General features: G+C 36.8%; 1 protein-coding gene across 4 annotated transcripts; it reads right to left on the bottom strand.

Annotated features, from left to right (window-relative positions):
- Positions 1-301: 301 nt before the first annotated feature.
- On the bottom strand, positions 302-24,438 carry LOC6648936 (transcriptional regulator ovo). Of its 4 annotated transcripts, XM_002071881.4 has the most exons (5): positions 23,856-24,167; positions 3,976-5,652; positions 2,105-3,768; positions 759-1,493; positions 302-522 (listed from the first exon to the last, which is right to left on the bottom strand). In XM_002071881.4, the coding sequence occupies exons 2-5, from the start codon at positions 4,979-4,981 to the stop codon at positions 337-339; spliced, it is 3,591 nt and encodes a 1,196-aa protein (XP_002071917.4). In that variant the 5' UTR covers positions 4,982-5,652; positions 23,856-24,167; the 3' UTR covers positions 302-336. The 4 variants fall into 4 exon arrangements, with proteins under 4 accessions (XP_002071917.4, XP_023035183.1, XP_023035184.1 ...); XM_023179415.2 differs by having other exon boundaries at positions 2,105-5,652; positions 23,856-24,438; XM_023179416.2 differs by having other exon boundaries at positions 2,618-5,652; positions 23,856-24,438.
- Between the last annotated feature and the right edge of the window lie 2,541 nt (positions 24,439-26,979).

The following is a 26,979-nucleotide window of genomic DNA, read 5'->3' as shown; positions in this document are numbered from 1 at the left end:
TCTATGATCTGTTGGAATGCTTTTTTATATACTTATGTATGTATAGATATATATCTAACTATTACAACTACAACCTATGCAAAATATACATGTACAAAACATAATCTCTCCAAAAAAAATTTCCCTTGGGCAGTTTTCAAAAAACTTCAAAGTCACTAATGCGTTATTGTTGTTGTTGTTGGTTAATGGGTGTGTTTGTGTGTGTAAACTTAATATAGAACGATTTGATTTATTTAGTTAAAAGAAACTAAATCGATTATATATATATATAAGTATATATATATATATATATATATATATATATATATACATATATAGAATGTTGTATGCAAAATTTTAATTATGCACAGGCATAGGCAGCTGACCAAGCAGATTATTGGCAAACTGCGAATTGGTAAATTTGAAATGACGCTTATCATAGAACTTCAGCAGCGCCGGCGAGAAAGGATGATTATCCTTCAGATGCAGATAATGGACTTCCGGTTCACAGGTGGTATGACCACATTCCTCACAAACATACATCTATAGAAAAGAGAGAGAGAGAGAGAGAGCAATGTTTTAGTTTTTGTTACAAAATCAAATTTAAAAGTTTTACTCTTTACTCCAAGAGTCTGGTTATTATTTTTTTTGTTGCTAATGAAAACTAATTAAACAATTGTTTTCAATTACTGATATGGCTAGGAAAGCATTTAATTGGAAACTTGTTTGTTGCCTTTTGAGCCGACTAGAAGTTTAGTTTTCCTCATTACTACACTCACCTTGGCTCGCCGCTCCTTATATGCATACTGATGCTGCACACTGTGCACCTTCTGGCAATGGGATTCCAGTGAGCAGCGCTGCGTGAAGCTCTTCTCGCACAGATTACACTTATATGGACGGACGCCGGTATGGGTACGTGTATGCCGCTTCAAATCGAAGGTATCGTTGAAACCCTTGCCGCAGAATGTGCACAAATAGCGTTTGATATCGGAATGGCATTTCATGTGACGATTGAGCAGACGTTGCAATGAGAATGTTTTCATGCAGACCCGACAAACAAATTTATTGTTAGGATCATCGCTGCTAACAGAGCTGGCATTGCCGCCACCCGCACCGCAGAGTGCATCGGCTGAGCCATGAATGCTGCCATTGCTGCTGGCACTGCTGCTGCTATTGCTGCCACTGCCACCATGATGTTGTTGATGCTGTTGTTGTTGTTGTTGTTGTTGTTGCTGCTGCTGCTGTTGTTGTTGGACGGCAAGTGAGGATTGTTGTTGTTGTGGTGGCTGTTGTATGGAGTGCTGATGCTGCGGCGACAATTGTTGTTGTTGCTGCTGCTGCTGTTGTTGCTGCTGGTGATGTTGCGATGACTGGTGGCCATGTTTGAGATCATCAATGCAATCAATATTGCGTATACGGTGATGGGCACCATGGGCATTCTCAACGGCCAAAGGATTCTTAATGCCATGTCCACCATTCACAAATTCCAATTGCAAATCGGGTGGTAGACCCAACTAAGATTATAGAAAAACAAATAAAATTAGTTAGTTGCCAGTTGACTGAATTATTAAATACAAAAGGTAAAACAAGTAACAAACACAAGAGCACAAAACAAACACAAGAACTACAAGAAGACAAAACAAACACAAGAACTACAAGAAGACAAAACAAACAGCAAAAACTACCAAAAGAAAACATATAGATTGTCGATCGTTGACAGAGATTGTGGAGAGATTTAATAATAGTCCAATGAACTAAAAGACTTTTGGAATTACGTTTGATTTGAAAGGTCTTCAATAAAGACATTCGAATAACTTTGATAAAATCGAAACGAATTCACATATTAATCATTCTTTTAACCAATGGACAAGAGAAAAGAGTAGAGTAAAGAATTCCTTGAATTTAAGATGAAAATCAGTTAATTGAAATTTCTTAACAAAGCATTTACTTCAAATCATTAAAAAAAAAAAAGAAAGTTCCTAAGATAAAGAATCCTTGCTTTGCTTTTGTATAAATATTTTTGGTTCTCTATTAATCAATGTCAGGATCAAACAATATGGACGACAATGGACTCTGATTGGAAACAAACAACACTATCTTTCTCTCTCTTTTTTTTAGTTCTTACACGCCGCTGCAATACTTTGCTCTCGTTGAGCACTGAAACTGTTGGCGATGGCGGACAGAGACCTGCCGCTGTGGCAGCCGCTGCTGTGGCTAATGAACGCAATGTGGTGCAATGGACAGTTCGTGTGGTTGGCACCTCAGCTGATGGCATCAGAGTGGATATAATTGTTACCGTTGTGGAACCATATGCCACAGCTTTGGCACGTCGACTTAGTTTTGTGCCATTCGATGATGTTCCCGATGATGACGTCGATGATGATGAAGAAGAAGATGCTGTTGCTGTTAGCGTTGATGTTGTTGTTGATATTGTTGTAGTTGTTATTACTTCACTAGTAGTATCCTGTATAATCTCTGATTTGGGTGTAACAATTATAGAATCTAAGGGAACAATTTCAATAAAATCCTTCTTCTCTTTCTTAATTTTGACATCTTTGTGCTGCTGTTGAACTTGTTGTTGCTGTTGAATTTCTTGTTGCTGTTGCTGAGCAACTTCTCGAGTAAATGTAACACTTACGCTTTGAATGAGCGGTTTAGTATCCAGAAGAGCGGCTGCTGCAGCAGCTGCTGCATTGGCATCCAATAGGCCCGAATTGCTGCTGCTGCTGTTAGTGCCCGAACTGCTGCTGCTGCTCATGGGACGCGTTAAATGCGCAGCGGCGGCAGCAGCAGCTGCTGCAGCGGCAGCGGCAGCCGCGGCATGTGCCGTTGGTGAGGGCAGTGAGAGATTGCTATTGTCATGATGGGAATGATGTGAGTGTTGCTGCTGTTGTTGCTGCTGCTGTTGATGGAAGTGATGATGCTGTTGCTGCTGTTGGTGATGATGTTGTTGATGTTGCTGCTGCTGTTGTTGATAGAGATTATGTTGCTGGTAGGCTGCAGCATGTTGCTGTTGATGATGTTGCTGTTGTTGCTGTGAAAGCAATTGCTGTTGCTGTTGTGTGATCAAAGATGATTGCTGCTGCTGATGCTGCTGCGGGTAATTCGAATGATGCTGTTGTTGTTGCATCATCAATCCTCTGGTTGCATGTTGATATGAAGGTGGTGGCTGCTGATTGACATGTTGCTGCTGCTGCTGTTGTTGTTGCTGGCTAACATGTTGCTGATGTACATTATGCTGCTGCTGTGAACCCATATGTTGTTGTTGCTGCTGTTGGGACACATGCTGCTGCTGCTGCTGCGAGTTACCACCGCCACGTGTCATATTATGGGTTAGCTGCGTCAACAGATTCTCATGCAGTGCATCCAATTGGGCGGTATTCACAGAATGTTGCTCCACCGGTGTCACCGAAACCGAATCCGGTGTCAGCGATGGCGTCGAGACCAGCTCAAAGTCCTGCCTGGGACTCGTTGTGGCCGATTCCTCGTCATCCACGCAGCTACGCTGCAGAAATGAACTCAAATCGACGGCATCGGATAATTGTTCCAGCAAATGATCCGTCTGTGAGCTGAGCATCAATGTGGCCGTAAATTGTAATGGATCCACCGTACCATTGGGACACTGCGAACTGGCCAAATCTGACATAATGGCATCCTCATAGGCGGAGGCATTAAATTGACCCGAACTGCCCATTGTGGCTTGTATGATATTCTGGGCAAAGGTACCAATATCGATTTTCGCCTCATCATACTCAATATCGGGCTCATCTTTCAATATAATGCCATAGGCTGATGGATTGCCGCCATAAAATGGATGACCACCAATGCCATTGCCAGTGCCAAGCATATTTGGACCAGTTGCGGAACCAGGACCGGAACCCATCATGGAATGCGTTGAATGGATATTATGGAATTTGGAGGAATTGGAGGAGGAGTCATTATAGTTAGAATTATTGCTGCTGTTGAGGCCAGAGGCGAAGTTCAAAATATTATTACCATCAAGATTTGAATTGGAGCCGTTACCACCACCGGTACCAGCACCACCACCAGAGCCAGTACCACTTCCACAATTGATGTAACCATTATGGCCACCAGCACCACCTGCACCAGCTCCTCCGCCTCCACCGCCAGCTGACATTATGTAGGCAGCCGCTGCAGCGTTCTGTATGAGAAAATTGGGATTGCCTTGAAAATGCGACGGATGATGATTGCCACCGGATCCGTGCTGATTATTGCTGTTTGCCGTGCTACTACTCTGCTGCTGTTGCCCGCTCTTTAGGCTTTCGTAAAAGGGTGGCAATGCCCCTGTGGGCGGTGAATTTGGACCGTAATTACTGCGTCCGTCGCGACCGCCGCCCATGCCACCGCCGCCGGCACCGCTGCCGCCCAATGCGCCGCCAAAACCACCGCTTGGCGAACCAGCACCACCGTTGGCTTGTCCACTACCGGAACCGTTGGAACCGCTTCCACTACCAAAGCCCGACGATTGAAAACCCTGACCGGCTGCACCTGAACTACTGCTCCGACCGTGACCAGCAGCAGCTGCCAAAATGCCAGGTAAACTGCGCACCAGGCGCGGATTCAAGCGCTGCTGCGACTGGGCCAAAAGCACACGGGCAGCAAAAATTGTACTGCGACGACGCGCCTCACGCACACGATGGGCACGCTCCAAACGACGGGCGTTCAACTCCTCGTCACTGTCGTAGGTGGAACTGCGACGCTTGGGTACGTGATAATCGATGGGCTCCTGTTGCTCTGGTCCCAGCTGATCGAGATCAAGTGAGCTCAATGGTAGCTGTACGCCACCGCCTCGACGTAGAGGCGGCAAATCTAGTGGCGGTTCGACTACGGCCAATGACGATGAGGAAGAGGAGGATGCAATTGCCTGTGGAGCCCGCTGTATCACACTGCAACGGACGGGTGGAGCAGCTTGAATGGGGGTGGGTTCGCGTGGAGGTGGCGGACTTGGGCGTGTTTCGGCAGGAGGCGGTGTGCTGCGCATGCGCAGCGACAATGGTTTATCTACAGGAAGCAATGGCTTCTCGTCCACAATTAATTTACAGCCATCATCGGAATCATTATCCGAATCGGAATCGCTATCGGTATCCTTGTAGGCTGAGAGATTCTGTGGTTGCTGTTGATCTTGTGGATATTCTTTACGTTGGGCTTGGGTCAACACATAACGTGGACGCACAGTATTTGTCGTCGTCTCAATACCCACATCAACTTCAGTATCGTCTTCTTCTTCTTCTTCGTTGTGGTGTTCCTTCACACTCGGTGATTCTGTTGCTCGCTTCTTTTCGTGATCGTCTTCGTCTACGCTTCGTGCTGTTGTCGTTGCCGCTGTTGTAGCTTCTTTCTCACTTTCGTCGAGGGGCTGAGGCTGAGGCTGCGGCGTTGACGCTGGCGTTGGCTTTAACGTCGGCTCCTTTGGTATTGCTGCTGTTGTTGTTGTTGTTGCTGTTGGTATGGGCGAATTTCGTTCGCAGTCTTTTAAGGCTAATGCGGGGGAAGTGGTGGTGGTTGTGGTGGGTGTTGTTGTTGTTGTTGCTATTAGTGGTGGTGTTGTGGCTCTGATGGTGTTTGTATTGGTGGGGTTGTGATTTGGATTGGTTGTGGTGCCACAGCTTAAACGCTGCAGTAACTCTACCGGTCTCAGGCAATCGAGATTTTCTGCAAAAAGAAAAGAAAAACCAAAAATTAGAAATTTATGAATCAAATATCACAAGATAAATAAGCAACTTAAAATACGATCTTTTTATATTTGCAAAAGAAAGAAAAGAATCCGTTCAAATGTTTTTTTTTTTTTTTTGGTTTTACTTTCTGCAACGGAACTTTCAAGAACTTTTTGGGAAATCGAAAATAAGAAGTAGATGCGTTCGCCACGACAATTGATTTCTAACTGTAAAGCGGCAAGGCAAAAAGGAAGATCGGAAAAGATCTCTTTCATCTTTGCTTTCGTCTCGATTTCGTTTTAGACTTTTTTTTGTGCAAGTGCATGTAGAGACATACACACATGCATACATACATATATACAACAAATATAATTATGTAAGTGTGAGTGATACCTTCACGTATGTGTGCAGATACATACATATGTATGTATGAATATTTATCTCATCTCTTTAACGTAATTGAAAAGGGTTGCCACTTAGTTCTAATCCTAACATATCCATACATAAACATGTACTTATGTATGTCCACACATACATACATATGTACGTACCACTTTTTTGTGTCATGTTTCCCGTTAACTTTTTAAAAGTTGTATAAAACAAAACTGTTTCCTAACCAAATTTCATTACATGTTGTTATTATTTTAGTTATGTTTTAAGTTTGATGTTCATTTCTAGTCGGCCTGAGGCGAACTAATTATATTCTGTAAATTTTCTGTACATAAATTTGCAATGCCTACTCATTAAAACTTTTTGGTATTTTTTGCAAAGTATTTTTTTATGTTTTTTTTACAATAAGCAAACAGCTCGGAATAGTTAAAAGAAACCCCAAAGAAGAATCAAACAAACAAAACAATCGCTATTAACTATTATAGAAGAAGAAAATACATACATACATATGTATGTGCAATTTAGTTGTTTTATTATTGCAAATTGTGAATTGCAAGTGCAAGTGCGAGGTGGGCCAAAGACAAAACGGGCAAAGACAAGGTGAGTATTAACAGCAGCAGCAGCAACAACAACAACAATTCACAAACATAAACAATTCTTTGACTTGAAGGGGGTAGGCGACTTTCAGGTACCCTATAGTAGACGTGTACAATCAACCAGAGCAAAATAAAAGAAATTCCATTAACATTTCCTCAATGCACGATACTCTTATTCACTCGTATTGTAATATTTAATGCACTGATCATGTTAATGCATGCCTGTAGTGTTAAGATTGCCATCTGTTTAGCTTTAGCTAATATGCCTTTTTACGTTATGATTGTAGGGTATGTAAAACAAGCTTGGCAACAACAAAGTTGTCTTGGCTTTAAATCAAATCAAGTGCAGTAAATAATAGCAACAACCACAACAGTAACAACAATTGTAATCAATGTTAGTATGTATGTATGTATGTATGTTTGTGTGTGTGGCTCAATGTGTTTTTGCTGTTTGCTACGTTCATTTTGATCAAGATCAAGGTTTTTAGCCAACCATGTGTTTCTTTTCCAATGTGTGTGTGTGTGTGTGTATATATGTGTATATGTGAGTGGGTGAAGCTAACAAATGGTTAAGCCCTTCATATTTATTAGTTAATGCTTTTAATGCACTGTAATTACAGATGCCAAACACGCACAAAGACTCGCAACCCTGTTCCAGCCGCAGCCACTTATGGTGTGGGTGGCAACTCTATGCCAGCTGCAAATGCGCAGCTTACAATTTTAGACTTGATTTGTCATTAATTCTAACTGTCACTGTTAAACCAGCCTTGGCTTATGTACAGCTTTTAACATTTTATTATTTAACTGTTCTAATAATGTAAAGCAGCTTGCATTTGCTATGTATGTATGTATGTGTAATTGTAATTTATTTTATTGTGTTAAGGTCAAGGCAAAAATGCCTTATAATTACATATGTACATATGTATGTACATACATATGTACATACATATGTACATACATATGTAAACACATACTTAAATATTAAATGGGAAATGAATTTCAATTGAAACCACAACATCATTGACCTCGAGAGTTAGCAGCAATTAAAAACATTTTACATACATATGTACATATATTCGGCTTAAGGCGGTTATACTAATACAACTAAAGGAGCCCAATTCTTATTCTTTTTCGCTCACTCTCTCTCTCTCTCTTTTTTTCTTCTGCTGAGTTCAATGTACGTACATACGTATTTGTACATGTATATGTATTACACATGTACATATGTATGTACATACAAATGTATATCCTTAACAGTAAAAACCAATTTACCCTATGTATGTATGTATGTACATACATACATATACTGTATGAAAAGATTAACGTGTTCAATAAAGAACTTACCAATGGTATCTAATATTAAAAATGATTTTTCAAATTTTAGCGATTGGCTTAGTATGAAGTTATTTTACAATATCCAAATCACAAATTTTTCTAATCTACAAATTTGTATGTTTATCCCATGAATAGTTTTAATGATTGGAAATTAAGCACAGGGCATATGCCGTGTCGGTAAGTTAGTTTTAGTTTCCGGTACTTTTAGTTTTATTTTGCAAAACATTTCATTGGATTTTCTTAGCTATTGTTAATGCTGCTGTTGTTGTTGATATTGTTTTTGCTGCCCGCTGTGTGCGTTGAACTTTTAAAATATTCCAACTTGAGTTTTATCTTCATGTAGAGAAGGGAAAAGGGGTGGATAATGGGGAAACCATGACTGCTCCCTCTATTTCGTCTAGCGCAAAATGCGTCGCAAAATTGACAACAAATATCAAAAACAAAAAACCAAACGAAACCAAGATTGCCTGTCTCTCTACATATGTGTATGTACATATGTACATACATATGTATATGTATGTACGTACGTACGTACATAGGTGTAGTATGTAAATGTGAATGACAGAACTATCGATCGTTGTATAGAAGTTTCTTGTCTAGAATTTGTAATACATTTTTTACGCCTTCTCTTTGGATGGGTATACCACATTTGTATGTATACAGTTTGTCAATAAAGTTTTCAAACACATACATATGTATGTAGAAAATACAAAGTTTACTTAATTTGAAAAATATTTCAATGAAATATAATCCTTATCAAAAGCCTTATCATACTTGTGTGAGTATAAAAAACCATCTAAAAGTCATAATTGGTATAAAAATTCGAAATTTTTCACCAAGTATAAATACTTTTTTGTCAAACTGTATGCACATACGTTAGTAAGAGGTATATCGCCAAACGATTTTAATTCTAATAAGCTTTCATATTTGCTCGATTTAAACAGATCTGAGAATGAGTGAAACACGAGTCGTTCCCTTATAATATGCTTAAATGATTTAAATTCTACACTAATTAACCAAACTAAGCAGGAAAAATAGTTTGTAGAATGTATAGTTCGATTTAATATGCTACTAAATTTTCTATTTTGTATTTATTGAGTGAAATTTGAAGCTATATAAAAACCTGTGGGTTATTGTTATTGTTGTTATTTTATCAACAATGTAAATGTGTATATGCGGGTGTATGTGTGTGTGTGTGATTGTGTAATTTACATGACGCCTTCTCCAAACAGCTGTTGATGTATCCACCAAAAAAAAAAAAAACTTCTGTGTGGGCGTTGTAGTTGTCACTTGTCGATACGTTCTGTCAAATCATGGAAAACTACTTAAAAGTCTAAACTTTTTTTTTACAGCACATTTGACTAGATTAAGCGGCAGACAGGCCAGTGATGGATATTGGAGTATTTGGGGGGGTGTGGTCGAGAGGAAGATGCATGAAACAACGCAAAATTCCAAACGCATTCTCGGCTTATCGTATGTTAAATTCCTGGCATGCACGACTACAACGATCACGATGATGATGATGATGATGATGATGATGATGATGATGACGGCACACCAAACTTACTCCCACTCCCCCGTTTCCTAGGCCCCCTGCTAACCCCACTACCCCCCTCTTAACTTCCCTTAGACCACATACATACCTTCTTCTGTTCTGTCTAATTGCGAATGCCAAACACGTCGTAGAAACGACAGAGGCAGAGGCAAAGGTAGAGTCGTCAAGCGGTTAGCTTTGCCCATATACATACATATCGGGTTATTCACATATACAAATAAAGTCTATACCCATACAGACAACTAACAATGGATGGTGGTGGGAGGTAAGACCAGGCCAAAATACTTCGTGCTTGGTTAGCTTCTATACATTATCATATGATACCAAAGTATTAGATGGTAGATTCCCCCCCCCCCCCCACACACAATGAGATCCATAGCCATCGATATGATTGCATTTTGTTTGATATTGTTTATTGAAACTGTTCAGATCGTGATAATAATGATGATGGTTAAGCATATTAACCTCAATATCAATTTTATAATTAAACGAAAAAAAAACAACAACAACAACTAAACCATGCAATTCAATATTCAACAGGTATCTGAGTTATTATAAATGATATAAATTCACAGAGAGAGCTTATTGCTTAAACATGAAACTAGATTAAATGAAATAGAAAGGAAAGCTCCCAAAAGTATGCTAGGAAACTGAAAATATCAATCTAATGGATAAAAACTACACTAATATTCAAGTAAAACCAATAAGAAAGCAGTCCCAAAAAATCAAAGGGTATACAAAAATTAACAATTTTAAAATGCGAGCAATGAGTTAAGTACACGTTTCTCCCCTTACTCTAGACTCTTGTTCAGATTCCCAAAAGACAAGTAATTAAGTTAAGCGAAATTATTAAGTTACGTAGCCAAAAAAAAAAAAAAAAACAACCACAAAAAGAGCAAAAAAAAAAAGTCATGTCGGCATTTATAATTTATAATTCATAATTTATAAAAAACAACAACAGCCGAGGCAGCGGCAGCGGCAGCGGCAGAAGTAGAAGTAGAAGCGAATCATTTATCAAGATTGAAAGATTTGAGCATCGATAAACTTAATTGCAGAGCACTTAATGCATTTTTAAAGTTTGCGCCCGAGAAACCCGAGAATCGAGGCTAATAAAGACCTTGGGATCCAGGCCCTTAGAAATCGAACTATCATCAGTAATATGTATATACATATAAAAGCAACAGCAACGGCAGCTGCCCCCAAAAACAAAAAAAAACCTATAAAAAAGTTCAAACCCTTTTTGTTATTTTTTCTTCTGTTTTTTTTGTTTGTGGTTTTCTTCCCCCCTGATGAATATATTGGGCGTTAGAGACAAATTCATTTAAACGCAGACGCTTAGGCAATAAATTTATAGACTGCCCTTGGGCAGTTAGAGGAAACAGAATGGTGATCAAGATGATGATTATAAGGATCTTTCAAGGATCGTGTTGCAAATGGGTTTGGCACAACACTTGGCCAACAGCAGCAGCAGCAGCAGCAACAACAACAGCGTAGAATTAGAATTGCAAAAAAAGGGAGTGGAAAGAAAAAGAGGGAACCCTTTTTTTTTTTGTCTGTTTTAAGCTTTTACACTATACTACATAATTTGTATGGCGGCGCATTAGGTCATTTGGTCAACAAATGAAATGAAATGAAATTATGTGGCATGCAGGAAGAGAGAGAGAGAGAGAGTGAAGTTAGAGAGAGAGAGAGAGAGAGAGAGAGAGGGCAAAAAGCACCTGTTAGGAGTCAACTTCCTTCCTTTCATTCAAACGGATGCATTCATCAAATTGGCGGCGGCAGAACAACAGGAAGCCCAAGCCTTTCTTTCATTTTTATCAACTATGTATCCTTCTTTCTATCCTGGGCAAAATCATGCAAACACAAAGAAACAAAAACTTTGACAAGGGTTCTCTCTCTCTCTCCTTCTCTCTTGGGTTGGGTTAAAAAGCATCTGGTTCATATGAACAAGGTGTATCTGTCTGTCTGTTTGATTGTGTGTATCCGTTCTTCTTTGATAGAAGGAAGGACATTTGCACATTTGAAGGAAAGAACAACAGACACACACATACACACACACACACACATACACACACACTTGTCATGAAGAAGTAAAAGAAACTGCTAACATAACAATTGATTAGCTGTCAGCTAATCGCTGACACTTTGCTCTCTGGCATATATTACCATATCATTTCATTTTATTATATATTCTCCCCAACTCTTTCTCTCTCTCTCCCTCTTTCTCTCTATCTCTGTCTCTATCTCTATCTGTTTTTGTCTCATTCAACTGAGTCTGTGTCATTTTGTAAGCTTGCTTGTTGTTTCTTTTTTTTTTTGCTGTTTCAGTTCATGCTCTATTAAATTTTAGTTTTTATTTAACATTGCAATCATTTTTTTGCGAAAGCAAAAGTTTGATGGGCTTTATAGATAGGTGGATGAATGGATGGATGGATAGATAGATAGATAGATAGTTAGATGGATGGATGGGTGGGTAGGTGGATGGATGGGTGGGTGGGTGTAGTGAAGGCCTAGTTAATAGTTTAAGCATAGGCTTCTTTTTCCTTTAATACTTGAGAAATCTCTTTTGCCCTTAAGTTTCAACAAAGAAATGAAAGTCGAAACATCTAAGACTTGTTTATAATATGAAAAATTTAATTTAAATTAAGAATAACCATTAAAATGGTGACTTTTAATGATTAAATGAAATGTAAGCTTGATGTTCTATGAGTCGACACTAACGGAAAACGAATTATTTCTAAGCAAATTGACTTTTTATACTTGATTTGAGAGTGATGAAAAGATTATCTTTTTCTTGCATATTTAATCTAAATATAATTATTAACTATTTATACTGAAACTGTATACAAATCTAGACTTCTTTTCAATGTCAATTCAATAGGCAAGAGGAGTGATAGAAGCTGTGGGGGAAGGGGAGTTTATGCCTATATGTATGTATATATGTATATTCATAAACAATGTAAGCGTATTAAACGTTGTCTATTGAAACAGAGCAAGGTTAACATTGACATTAATACCAAATACAACAGCAAAAAAAAAAAAAAAAATGAAATAAAAAATAAACTTGCACAAATTGAAACACATAGAACAGCAACAACAACAACAGCAACAACAACAGCAACAAACAACTGTAATTAGCAGCTGCACAACACAAACGCATAGCTTCAGCCAGCCACATGGCAGTCCACCAGTCCATAGATACATTTAGATGTAGTAGATGGATGCCATGTGTTTGCTGTTGTTGCTATTGTTGTTGTTGTTGTTGTTGTTGTTGTTAGTTATGGTAGTGTTGCTGGTGGCATGTGGTTTGCAATTTAAGACGCTCTGCCGCCATTTGGCTTTGGCTGATGATGATAATGATGACGATGACGAACCGAGTCAAATATATCTCACATAAGCTAACACACACACACACACATTTGTACACTTGTTCATCAAATGCTTTAAGACCAAACAATACAACAACAAGTCGCTGCAATTTTGACCTTGAAAATAAATATAAAAAAAAAAAACTAAGAAAATAACATTTAACAGCAATAGCAACAGTTAAAAACAAAAAAGCAAAAAAAAACAAAAAAATTGTTGCCGCAGTGCAGGACAAGTGATGGCGGGTAAGTGGGTGGGTGGTTGGGGAGGGGAACGGCGGGCCTATTCGACTGATGGTGCAAGGTAAACCAGGCTAGTGGACTTATGTGTGTATGTATATGTATGTATGTGTCAACTAAGCTTTACTAGGTTAATGTTAAATATTTGCCACAAAATACTTAAGCGACAAAAAATAATATTTAAAATGTCGATACTTTTTGAACCAAAAACAAAACATTAATTGAAAAACAGAAAAAAGGGCAAGGCTTTTAATTTTCGCTTAAAAGCGAGTAAAAAAACTTTCCTAAGCCCAAATATTCTAATATCTAAACTAGAAAATAGTTCAAATGAAATGTAAAAGTGCAAGTTTTTTTGCAATCAACTCAATTCCCATAAAATAAATACTAAAAGTATACAAAATTGTCTAAACTGACAATGAGTATTAATCAGATATTACAGCATGGGTGGATGTAGAGGGGGACCATCCAGAACTATAGCATATAGCGAATCTTTAAAGTAATCGTGTTATTTGAATTATTTATCCAAGAGAAAAAATACATTTTCTATTCTAAAAAAAATTCGAAAAATATTTTAGAAATCCATGTCCATGTTTTTCAAACATTTCTCTTGTTGCCTTACTTAGTAATACGTTTTTAAGATTGACACGTTTGTCTCTATAAATTTGAAGTGACAAGTTATTGAAAATGTGTTTGTGTGTGTGTGAGTGTGATATTTTGTCATTTGCAATATGCAATCACACTTTTTTTGTTTTTTTTTTTTATTGTTTAAGCTCATAGATTTCCGTTAGCTAAAAACAAAACAAAACTAAAGCAAAGTCGAGTAGAAAAAAAAACAAAACAAAACAAAACAACTCAAAAGTATGTACATATAGTAGGTAGAGGTAGGTAAATGATGTGGGGCGTTAACGACTACAACGAAGTTTTTATACCCTTTCAAAATTTCAACTTATCTTGATGTTGATTTCAGTCATGACTTGGCTTTAGTTAGATTAGGTCTAATCTGCTTATTGCTTGAGGATAAATATGTCTGGTGGGTGGGGGGGAGGACAGTTGCTTTTTGTTGTTGTTGTTGTTGTCTATTAAAACCTAAATGAGTTTGTCAACATTTTGTGTAGAATCCGCAGTGACCACTAGCTAAAGTGTTTTTTTTTTGTGCTGTCGTTTTTTAGAATGAATATATTATATGCGTTTGACCTAAATTTGTTTGTCGTTGTTGTTGTAGTTGTTGCTGTTTGCCATTTAGTTGCAAAATACAATAATAACCAACAACAATTACATGTGTGTGTGTGTGTGTGTGTATAGCGTGTGTTTGTGTGTGTGTGTGAGTTGCACAAAGAAGCATGCTAAATAGCTACTAAAATACAATGCAACTTTGCAAAAGGCAAACAAAAATAAATGACTGACTGATTGAGTGACTGACAAACCATTGAAGGCTGTCCAGGGTTTACAATATCTGTTTCCATATACACACATCTTGTGTATAGCTGTGTGTGTGTGTGTGTGTGTGTGTGAGAGTGTTAATTATTATAGCCAATAAGCTATTTGGCTAGGTGGACGGGGATGGCCATGTTGGTTGTAACAAAAACTGAACAAAAAATTGAAATCTTAAATCCCAAAGAATTGTGTTATGCCCATGCCCATGCCCATTATCATGCCTACCTCAATACCATAGAACGTATATATATATATATATATATATATGTATAGGTAAACCGATTTGCTCACAAATCGTGCATATCTCATTAACATTTTACAACGGGCCTTCTTCTACTACTCATTCGCTTTCCCCCCTCTGTGCCTTCGGCCACTTCTATATGCCCACATAGAAATCATTTAACGCAATTGCGTTAAAACTTTGCCCATATTGTAACTAGATTTTCGTTTCGGCATTTTTGTTTTTCATCTTTTTGTTAAACAGTTTGTTGCACTTTTGTTTAGTGTCAGCCTAGCCATCTACATACAAATCGTATGTAGACAAAAGTAATAACTAATAATGATGCTTGTTGAGCAATGTTGGAACTCTCATAATCTATTGCCAATTGCTAAAGCAATAGAGAAGATACAGCTGACGCAAACATATTGATTAGAAATTAAGTCAATTCGTTGAAAAAAATTTTAGTCCCCTTCTAATTTTTCATCTATCCCAATTGATTTGTCAGATGATTTGTTAACCCTGTTGTTGCCAGTTTATGGATGGAAATTAAAAACCGCATCTGGTTGACCTTCTCAACCGTTACCCAAAAAGCCAGACAAAGAGAGAGAGAGAGAGAGAGAGAGAGAGATAAAATGATTACAACATGCGAAAAAAAAAAACAAAAATCAATAATGATGAGCAAACTTGCTCTCATTTTTGTTGCCAAATGTGTGGATTTTGTTCGTATATATTTTTTTAACTGTAAAACCAAAATAATATTGATGAATGAAGCTTAAACGAAAGAAAAAATCCAAGAAATATGATTACCAAACACATGTATTTTACATATTACAGATTATAACAACAACATCAACAACAAAGATAACAAGAAACACCCACTTACAACATATACAACAATAGAAGAAACCTATAAACATACAAACTACAAATATTTATGTTGTTGTTGTTGTTGCTGTCTTTCGGTGTTTGTGTCGTCTCTGTTACAAATATGAAATTAGGCGGAAAATTGTTATAACTTATTGTTGTTGTTGGCTGTGTTTTATCAGTGTTATCCAAAAAAAAAAAAAAAAATGAAATGAGCCAAAACCGCAAGAAGAGTGAGTGACTGACTGACTGCCTGTTGTTGTTGTTGTCGTGGTTGTTGTAGTTGGGCTGCTGCTGCTGTGTATGACGTAACTTTTTGTTGCTGCTGCTGCTGCTGCTGCTGTGATTGCGGGCCCGGTGTTAATACAGTTAAAGCAGCCTAACCTTGAAAACCGGTAGATTTTTTTTTTTACTCAATTTCATGTGTGTCCCACTGTCGGCCTGTCTGTCTGTCATTTCGTCTCTGCTGCTGTGTGTGTGTGTGTGTGTATGTGTTTATTACTCGGCTCTTATTTATAGTTGTTATTGCTGTTATCTCCACCCTCTTTTAGCTCCAACATTTAAAACGTTTCTTGCTATTGGCAATTTCACTTGACAAAACAAAAGACTTAGGCAACGAACTTGATATTGATATTGAAAGAAATGAATGTGGTGACAAATCAAATAAACAAATAGGGACAGAAAGAGAGAGAAATAACAGTTAAAATGTTGAAAATGTCTTACAGATGCTTCATGTATGAACTAGTTCAGTTTGCCATTTCCTCCCTACCCCTCCTCTTCCTCCTCATCCTCCTCTTTTTTCCAACTCTTTCTACACATCAAAATATACATTTCAAATAAACATTTTATGCAAATGAATTTCATGGGTCAAACTATAATGGGAATTGATCAATAGTGATTAAAAAAATTGCACAATTTCCAAATGCTATCGACCACACAAAAAAAATTTGGTTTTTGGTTTTTTTTGGGTATTGGTCAAGAGCAGAAAAATGGAAGCGACAAGAGAAGAAAAGTTGCCAAAAAAATGTTAATAAAAACAACAACAACAACAAAATACCCAAAAAAAGAAGCAACAAAAAATGACAATGCCAGCCTAACGAAGTTGCCCGTTGGTTGCCAATGGCTCAGACCACAAAACACAAAAAAAAAAAAAACCAGTTCAGAGGTGCAGCAGCAGCAGCAGCAGCGACATCAGCAATGTGCAATGTTTAACGCATTTTTGAGATGCTGGGTAAGGCGACTGGGTCGTCGTCGTCGTCGTCATCGTCATCGCATGCATTGTGATTATATAGTACAAGTTGTCAATGTTTTAGTTAGTCGTGCACACACACACACACACACAGTTACACATACTTATGCACAGAAACAGTTGGCGGCAGCGCATTCATGCAGTCATTCATTCATTTAGTCAGTCACAAGTCAACCCTGACCTGAAAAGCATATGTATATATAGTATATATGTAAGTATATATATATATATATACATAAGTATGTAGTAGGCATGTCTCTGATATATGCAACTGTGCCTCACGGTCTCTCTCTCTCTCTCTCGCTCTCTCTGTTACTCTCGCTCTGTGTAATATTGTCATTAAATTTTTGTTCACTATTTGCTGTTGTTTGGGGGTCATCATGCATTTAGTCAGGTGGGACGACGAAGGGTAAAGTAGCTATTGGGTGGGGCTAAAGCTAAAGCAAATTATTTCAGTTAAGTCACTTGTTTTCTAATGAAGATTTGCAAAACAAAAAGTCCTTTGTCAAGAATTCTAATTTCTTTCTAAAATTTGAAAGCTTTACTTTAATCAGTTTTAGTTGAAAATTCGATTGCCAATTAAATGTGATTTAAGCCCAAACACATGCCTTATTAATGTTTAAAGTAAAAAAAAAAAAACAGGATTTCATTACAAAACACTTGTTGTTGTTCTTGATAGCTTTTCTGAATTTCTGAAATATTTTTTGATTTTTTGCAAAATCCATGTTATTGTAAGTAATTTTATTATTTTTGTTTTGTTCATTGGGTGTGTAACCGGAAACTGTTTAACATACAATAAATAAACATAAACATGTTAAAAACGTAAGAGGAGCTTATAAATTGTTCACTCAAAAACTTAATTCATTTAAATGGCCATTTAAACTAAATAATTTGCATTTTCAAATAAACAAACAAACAAAACAACAACAAACATTTCGCACACTTGAAAAATGAAAAGCAAAACTAAACCTTGCATGCTAAAAACAATGTAACTAACTTAATAATAACTGACTAAGTACGTTAGTACAACTAAGCTAACTAGAATAAATAATGTAAAATAAGGCCATAAATCAAGGAGAGGATTTCATAGCATTTATTAAGTTAGTTAGTTAGATAGTTAGTTAGTTAGACAAAGTGTCAAAAAAAGGTTTTACTAAGAACTTTCACTTTGAAATCAAAAATTGGTTAAAATATTGTCATTGTATTAACTAGAGATTATAAAACAAAGACTAAAGTCGCCATTGCTTTCACTTAATATGTTAGTTTAGAATTATTTAATTTTGTGTGTTGTGAAAAAATGTTGAGAACTTGAGATTGCAATGCATGAATCGCCATTTCAGAATTTTACACACCTTAAAATTCACACACACACACATACATACATACAGACATTCTCAAAAAGTTGATGTTTATTTTTGGGCAAAGAAAACAAAATCAAGAAATCAAATCGAAACTTGTTCGTCTTCAAATCAAAAGCAATATATACATATATGCATATATATTTATATGTTTATAAAAAAAACAGTTAACTGTTTTTTTTGTTTTTGCTTTTTGCGTACAAAAACAAGTTCTATGCCGTTAAAACAGCTGCTAATTGTTGTTGTTATTGTTGTTGTTGTTATTGCCGATCATGATGATGACAAATGTTGAAACGTGTTTGAAACGCAACAAATACAATGCAAATTGAAACAAGTTTCCTTTAAATATACTATATGCATATATATATATATATATATGTATATGTATTTATATATATATATATAATATTATTAATAATATGAGACATACTCATGCCCAGCCACAACCATTTACAAGTTATTGACACTGAAATTTTTGCCAAAAAAAACCAACAACGAAAAAAGTCCGTTGAAAAAATAAGCTAAAAATTGGATGAATGTTTAACAACTAGACGATTTAATTATTAAATCAAAAACAAATGTAATAGATGAATATGAAATATTTCGAATAGAGTAAACTTGTAATTGGATTATATGTGAAATGGGTGAACCTTAGTGATATTAGGATTCAAAGTCGTCATAACTAAAACCCTCTAGTTTTTCTATATATGTAAAAACGATACAATTTTAAATGTTTTCGTGTAGTTTTCTAATTCAAAGGGAATAGGATAATTGCAATTTGCCAGCTTTATCCCAATTGAGAGGACTAGAAGGAGAAAAAGGCAAAGGAGAGATAGAAAGAGATACACACACACACACACACCTTACGCATCATCATCATCATCATCATCGTCATGATCATCATCATGGGCCAAAGACGGTGTCTCTCCCGATTCCAGAGTCAGGCAATGAGGCCCCTGGCCAGGTATTTTGCCCCAACTGCATACCAAAAAGGCAAAACAAAAAAAACAAAATACAACAACAGAGAAGGAGAAACCAAGGGAGAGAGAGAGAGAGAGAGAGAGAGAGAGAGAGAGAAAAGAAAACCCGAACCCGCTTCCTTTTTTTTTTTTTTTTGTTCTTTTCAAATACACATAAAATGTATTCTTTATTCCTATAGTATACGTTCCATCGGGGTTCCTATACGGTTCGATGTTGAAGCGCGGGCGCAGTCGAGCGAAGCAGAAGCAGAGAAACACAAGAGGCAGATATAGAGGAAGATGTGTAGGAGAGAAGCAGAAGGGTGGAGGTGGTAGAAGAAGAAGCACTTGAGACCTGTTTCTTATTATTTTTGTTCTGTTGCTGCTGCTGCTGCTTCTTCTTCTTTTTGCCTTAACGTCTTTTTGTTGTCGATTCACTGCACAAATAAATCTCGGCTTTGAATTTTATCATTCTCTCTTTCCCTTTCTCTTTTTCTTCTCTCTCCCTCTCTCTCTCTCTCTCTCACACACACAGACAATCTGCGTATTTGCAGGATTCTCTTATTATGATTTTTGCCCTTTTTTCGTTTCCACTTTTCTGATTGTCAAATATCTTTCCACTTTGTTGTTGTTGCTGTTGTAGTTTTTGCCTTTTTTGTTTGAATTCTTTTATCGCTTAGATAGAAGAGAGCAAGAGAGAAAGAGCTACATGTAGCTCACAGATAGAAAGCGAGAGCGAGAAGGCATGGTCCTGGGCCACAGGTAGACCATTAAATGTTCAACTGCATTGTTCAGTTATCAGTTGTTATTTTTCTCCTCCCCCCACCTCTTCTTTCGTTTCCCCCGTCTGCAGGTAAAAAACTAATGCCATCAGAAAGACAACCTTAGAGAAAGAGAGAAATATAGAGAAGCACTTGGTACTTGCAAATCGACAAAAACAATGCCAAATTAAAAATTTTGTGCAACTTAACCTTAATAGATTGAACTAACATCTTAGTATTTAGTATTAGAAATAAGTTTCTTTTTCATTTAAATGAAATTTGGAATAACAATGATCGAGAAGTTGATAAATTCTTTGCCTTAGTTGATAAATTTTGAATTGCTTTCATATTCATTGGCCTATAATTTGTTGTAAAAATCTAAAAGACTTTGTTTTAACTCAAAATTCTTATGCAATTTTCATATAAATTTCGTGAGGTGTCTCGTTTTTGGGAAAATCATTCTTACCTCATCTGTTTCTTATCGCTTTAAGATGGAAATACAAAATACATACATTTACCTGATTGAGGTTAATGTACAAATTTCTAGAATGCCATTTTTTTTGGATTTTAGGAACTTAATGATGTCATTTCGCGTAAAGGGTACAAAAGAGGGTCGAGTGGAGTGATGGGTGGTAAGATATCTGCAAGTCGATTATCTTTAATGCTGTAAATTCTACTTAAGTAAACTTTACATCATTTAAGTCAATTGTTGTTGGACTTTTATTGACCATTTACTTTTGCTTTTGCCAAGATCAACATCAACAACAACAACAACAACGACTCACTATATGCAGGTCGCTGAACTCAACCGCATAAGTAGAGAAGAAATAACTAAAAGACAAGGAGAAACAACAACAACAACAACAAATGAAGCCGAGGGGCCAAAACCTTTCGCTAACTTCCGGTTAAAGAAACACAAAGTGTTTCGCTGTTTGTTTGTTTTTTAAATGTTGTAACATCTGCGTAAACTGCCCGAGCAATTGCAAAACTTGCACAACTTGCAGAATTTACCAGAATTTTTCTTTCATTTATCGTTAGTTCTAACAGCTGCACAATTTGCATGACGTTCACATTGAAGAAATGGACGATGACGATGATGGTTTATCAATGGGTTTCCTTTTCTTTTTTTTTTTTGTTGTTTTCGAAATTTATGAACTTTTACTTAAAAAGAAAGAACTTGAGGGGATGAAAGAAATGGCCCAAGAAAATAAATGAAGATAACTGATCAACAGGAAGTTGGCCAAAACTAAAAAATTAAGGGTATCAATAAACATATAAGAATATTGCCATAGAGCAGATGTTTTTCATTATACATATATTCTAGGAATAATTTCTATCAGACTTGCTGGAATTTTCTTGTGCTTGTAAGTGCTTGCTTTCCTGCTCTTTGCTTACTTTTATTTCATATCCACTTTATCCACTTTTTCATCCTCAATATATAATATCATGCCCTTGCCCACCATTATCATCATCGTCTTCCTCTCTGTGGATTTTTTTTTATTTTTTTTTTGTACTGGTTCTACAACTTTTTTTTTTTCTTTCAGTTGTTGCCTTGACTTTGCTTAGGCCAAATGCCAGCCCAGCCAGGCCAAGACAGGCCATGCCAGCCCCAAAGTTCCAAGTTCCCAACAACGCCCAAAGTCAACTTCTCTTCTGTTGCTTCTTCTTCTACTTCTACTACTTCCACTTCTACTTCTTGTGGTCTTATATGTATGTACTTCTTTTTTTTTTCTCTTCCATTCAATGGTTGGAGTCTGCAAGTTCTTTTGCCTAACTAGAGCCAACCTACCTTCCTGACTATCGTCTCTCATCATCATCATCATCATCATTATCATTATCATCACCGTCGTCGTCATCGTCAGTTTCTACCACTTCTTGTTCTTGTTTGGCTGTTGTACTTTTCCTTTAGCCAAGAACCTAAGTGTAGTGGCTTGTGGCTTTTAGTACATGTTACTTGTACTTGGTTTTAGTTATATAATTCTTCTTTTTTTTTTTTTTCTTTTTGTTTTGCGCCATTGCCAGCCAAGCTCAAAAAAGAGTTAACTTGGTAAGCAACTCCGCTTTGCTTGTATCTGTAAGTCTCTCTGTCTATGTCGCTGTCGCTGTCTCTGTCTCTGTCTGTATGTGTGTGTGTGCGCGCTCAAGTGTGCAGTAAAGTGAAGTTCTTGGCCATGGGCAGGCTTTGACGCCAGCCACAAACCGTAAGCCTTAAAAAAGACCTCTAAAAGTGAAGCAAAAAAAAAAAAAAGAATTAAATAACTATTTCGAATTAACAGCCAAAGCAAAGTTCTAGCAGCATTTTTGTTTTATTGCCAAAAATAATGAAGGATCATATAGGCTATATACCTATTAACTACTCGACTAAAACACATACATATGTGTGCTAGCATCATTTAATAACTAGATAATAAAGTAAACGACCATAAAACAAAAACCCCAATAAACGTTTCCCTACCATTCATATTTATATATAGTTAGTTAGAACATCAACTACTACTAAGACTATTCAATTTTCAATAAGATATACGAAACGGATATTCATTTTGTGCCCAACTCTGGTTAATATTTCCTTTTGACGACTCTTTGTGGCCCTCTAAAGTTTATTTTAATCAATTCCCTTGCCTTAATATCCGTGAATATATTAGCGGAAGTGTTTTTAATAGATCATTCAAATGGCTGTTGTTTAGATATATAGCAAAAAAGTTACGACAAGACAATTTAAAGGCATACACTATAACTATAATTATTTTGCAGCCATGACAGAAAATGGAGATGGATTCTATGGCCCCCCTCCACCCCTTGCGCCCCTCACCGCATCACATGATTATGAGTCTTTCTTTTGCTCTGTCTCTATATAATTATAATGCGAAAAGACAAAGGGCAGTTAAAAACAGACGCTGATGTAAAAACAAAAGACTTAAGCAACAAACTTGTAGAGAATTCTAAAAAAAAAAAAAACAAACCAGAAGAAGAAGCTAAAAATGACCCACAGATTGCCTCAAAAAATTCACTTTCAACTCTTTTGAAAGAAAGTTCTCAATATATAATTTATTGAAAATTAATTAATATGCTTAAGACTGCTGCCGTCTGCCCTTGCTTCAGCTCCCTCTTCCTTTCATTTACAACTTATACTGATCACTGAAATCTGATCAGACTGACTGCCGCCTAAATCAAAAAAAAAAAAAAAAGCTAAAACAAAAAATGACTTAATAAGCATGCTGAGCGATTATATAAGACAGCGAGGGAAAGAAACGAGAATTGAAAACTAAAATAGAATCGAGGAGTTGTTTGTTGTTCTTGTTGTTGTTAGTGTTGCTTGTTGCTTGTTGGTGTTGCTTTTGGTTTTGGCAACGCTTACGAAATTCAATGAAAGTGATTGATGTTTTTTAACGAAATAAAAAAAAGAACACACAAAATGAGTTTCGCTTTGAAATAGAACTAACTTTAACCTGTAGGAGGTAAAATAGAAACGAAAAAATAAAAAATCAAACACTTGAATGAATTTTTGTGGCCCTCCCCTCATCTGACATCCCCTTGTCGGGGTCGCCAATATTTAAGTGAGGCAAAAAAAAAGGGGATTTTTGTTTGTAAAAGTAAACAGAAAGAGACAAGACAAAGACATAATAGACAATTGTATAACAAATCTTTTAATTTCAATTTTCTTAATTAAAAATGAAACCAAAGTTTTTGTAATTAGATAGTCAAAGTTAAGAATCGCAAAATGAAATAAACCAAACTGTTTTGGGGATGGAATGGAAGGGGAAAAGAAAAGTAATTTTGATGACAAGAAGGTAAACCTATTTCCATTTCTAAACAATAGGATTGTAAAAATTCCTCAAAAAGAGTCGACAAAATGTCATGATATATCAACTTACCATTTTGAACTTCGCTTGTTTTGGTTTCGACTCCAATTCCAACTCCAACTCCAACTCCCAATTCCAGTTCGGCAGAGTTTTGATTTGAAATTTGTCCATGCTCGAAATTATGCCGCGATTGACCAAAATAATGTCGACGATGATGAAAACGTTTGCGCGTTAAACTCAAAGGCTGTTGTTGTTGTTGTGGTGGTGGCTGCTGCTGCTGCTGATGCTGCTCATCATCTCTATGATGAACCTGTCCCAATGGTTCAGGCGAAGGTTGACTTGGTACCGACGGTGGTGCTGGTGGTGTTGGCGGTGTTGTAGATCCACCGCTGCCACTGCCACTGCCACTACTATGTGGACTTAATGGTGGCACCAGGCAACGTTCATCATCCTGACTCTTGTGTTGCAGCAAATTCTGTGATTCCAGCAAACGTTGCTGCTGCTGATGCAGACGATTCTTGATGAGAAAGATTTTCGGCATTTTGGTATGTAGTTTGTGTCCGTTTTACGTGTTTATATTATATTATTGCCCACCACACACAGGTCACAGGTCAGTTGTTATTCTTATTCTGTGTGTGTTTTCTGTAATCTGTTTCTTTTTTTTCTGTTTTTTTATTTTTTGTTTCAACAAAACACTAATCCAAATGTGTGTATATGTTTTAACAACTATCTGCCTGAAGTGTGGATGTGTCCAAGTGTGTGTGTGTGTGTGTCGTTTCAAAATAGTTTATGCACAACACCATACAATAAAAAAAAAAACAACAATTTTAAACACTTTTCGAGATAAGATATTTATTATATTATTTGATTTTTTGATTTCTTCTTTTGCTTTTGAGCTGAGGCTCAGTGCATTTTTTTATGTTTCTTCATAGTAATCCTTGGTGTTTTTTTTTTTTCGGACACTTGCAAAAAAAAAATATATTATATATGAATTTACATATATATATATGTATATATATATATATTTGTTTGGGATGTATACGGTTATTTGTTGAAGTCGTTATTTTATGCACAATTATGAAATTTTCAAAACTTGAAAAAAAAAATCAATCAAAATTTGGTAATAATATACACACACTATACACACACACACAGTTCATTCGTTTTTGTTTTATTGCTATTTGTAGTTGCTTCTTTTTGGTTTCTTTCTTTTTGTTTTTTTTTTTTGATTAGAACGCGGATCTTGAATTGAGTTTTGTCTGTGTTTTTTTTTTTTGTTTCTTGTATTGAATTGAACTCTCGGTTGTGTGTCAAGCGAAAACACGTGCATTCACAACGCCGGCTCGCTTCTTACTGTATTTAAGCGGTCCCAGACGCTGATCAGTTAGGCCAAAGTCAGGCCCGGGATCGATCGTACAACAAACTCAGTTAGATGGCAGCAGCAACAACGGCGAAATCACCGTAAGTCTGGCTATCTGAGAGCGAGAGCAGGAGAAAACGCCAGAGAGAGAGAGACACTCACACAGATAGAGCCCCCAAAAGAGAGCCAAGTTCGCTTTCGTCAGGTGAGTCAGAGACTTCGGGTTTACGGTTGTTCAGCGTCGTCGTTGAGCGTCGTGTACGTGAGCAAGTTGGAGCACCTGTGGCGACTCTGTGTGTGCCGCTGCTGTTGCTTCTGCTGCTGCTGCTGCTACCTTCGCCGTGAGAGAGTGAGAGTGTTTTACTAGTGTGCCTGTATGTGTATGCGCTTGTGTGTTGCTTAATTTCGCTCACATAACGTTTCTCATGCAGTTTCTCGCTCTCTGTCTCTCTCACTTGCTCTGTCTGTTTCTCTGGCAACTTGTTGGTTCAGAGTCAAGGTAGAGGTAATGTTTTATCATCATCATCATCATTAAAAACATCATGATGATCATCATTTGCCGGTTGGTATGCTTTAGACGGTGTTTTTTTTTTCTCTGTCGCTTCTTCTTCTTCTTCGTCATTCGGTGGTGTGTGTTTGCTTTGGCTCTTGTACTTGTTGTACTTAGAGTTGGTTGTTTTTTGTTTTCCTCCTTCTTCTTCCTCCTCAACTTCTTCTTCTATAAAATTGCTGACTGCTTTTGACTATGAAAAATCAGCGTTTTTGTGTTCTTTTTTTTTGTTTTTTTGTTTTGTTTGTTGGCTTTGTTGTTAGCTGGACTGGCTGGGCAAGGGTTTTTTCTTTGGTATCTGGTATCTATTGTCAAATAATTGAGTTTTATGTAATTTGATGATAGATAAGTTCCTTTTATGAACTTGGAAATTGAACTCGAACTGGTTAACCTTTGCAACTTAATCAAAACGAAGACAAACTAAATTCATTTAAACATTTGCTCTTAAAACCTATCTACCAACAAGATATGCTCAAAACGTTGGTGTTTAAAAGTATGTAATTCAGAAACCTTTCTAAAAAAAACTAACCCACAAAATATTGTTATTCTGAAATGATCTCAAGGTAGACCTAAATTTTTACCTGTTAAGAGTGTGTGTTTTGAAATCCCTTCGAAAAACAAAAGATGGCTATCAATTGCAGACGATTAAATATTAAAACTAATGGTTGAATGATCTTCAACCAATTAACAATTGCATAGTTAGTAAAAATCTATCCAAGACGTAAATGTGAGAATTTTCATTTCGAGTTTGTGTTCTAAGTCATTTGATTTTTGGTCTTCATTGGTTGTTGTTGTTGTTGTTGCAGACTTTTAAGACTGTCAAGTTTGTTACGCCTTCGCTTTCAATGCAAGAGTTGTGGATTCAAATTGTTCAAGTTTAGGGTCTTAGCCAACAAGATTTTTCCAATAGCCCTTTAAGAATTTCATCATCATCATCATTATCATAGTCATGTGTGTGTGTGTTTGTGTGTGTGTATCTACGAAAGAGGCATAGAAGAAACAAGTAAGTACAGTGAGAAAAAAGAAAAAAAAGTACCATATAAGCGAAATTAAACGGCAAAATAGTTGGCAACGCAGGCGCGCAGGTATTTCTGCTCAGGTGTGCGTGTGTGTTTGCAGTCGTGCGTGAGTGTGTGTGTGTGTGTGTGTGTGTGTGTCTGTGTTTGGAAACGAAGAAGCCACAGAACGAAGAGATGATGAAGACGCGAAACCACTACGAATCAACAGCGGCAACGACTTAGAACGCGCTTAGAATGGCAAATAAGATTGGGAGAGCGAGAGAGAGA

The sequence above is a fragment of the Drosophila willistoni genome, assembly GCF_018902025.1.
Source record: "Drosophila willistoni isolate 14030-0811.24 chromosome XL unlocalized genomic scaffold, UCI_dwil_1.1 Seg141, whole genome shotgun sequence".
In the NCBI taxonomy this organism is placed as follows: domain Eukaryota; kingdom Metazoa; phylum Arthropoda; class Insecta; order Diptera; family Drosophilidae; genus Drosophila; species Drosophila willistoni.
This window is presented reverse-complemented; position numbering and strand designations above follow the sequence as displayed.

Coding starts and splice junctions, on each gene's coding strand:
- LOC6648936 (XM_023179415.2), bottom strand. CDS start 24,324: ATGCCGAAAATCTTTCTCATCAAGAATCGTCTGCATCAGCAGCAGCAA. Junction 1,494..2,104: donor GCAAAGTATTGCAGCGGCGT/GTAAGAACTAAA, acceptor CTATAATCTTAG/TTGGGTCTACCACCCGATTT. Junction 523..758: donor ATAAGGAGCGGCGAGCCAAG/GTGAGTGTAGTA, acceptor TCTTTTCTATAG/ATGTATGTTTGTGAGGAATG.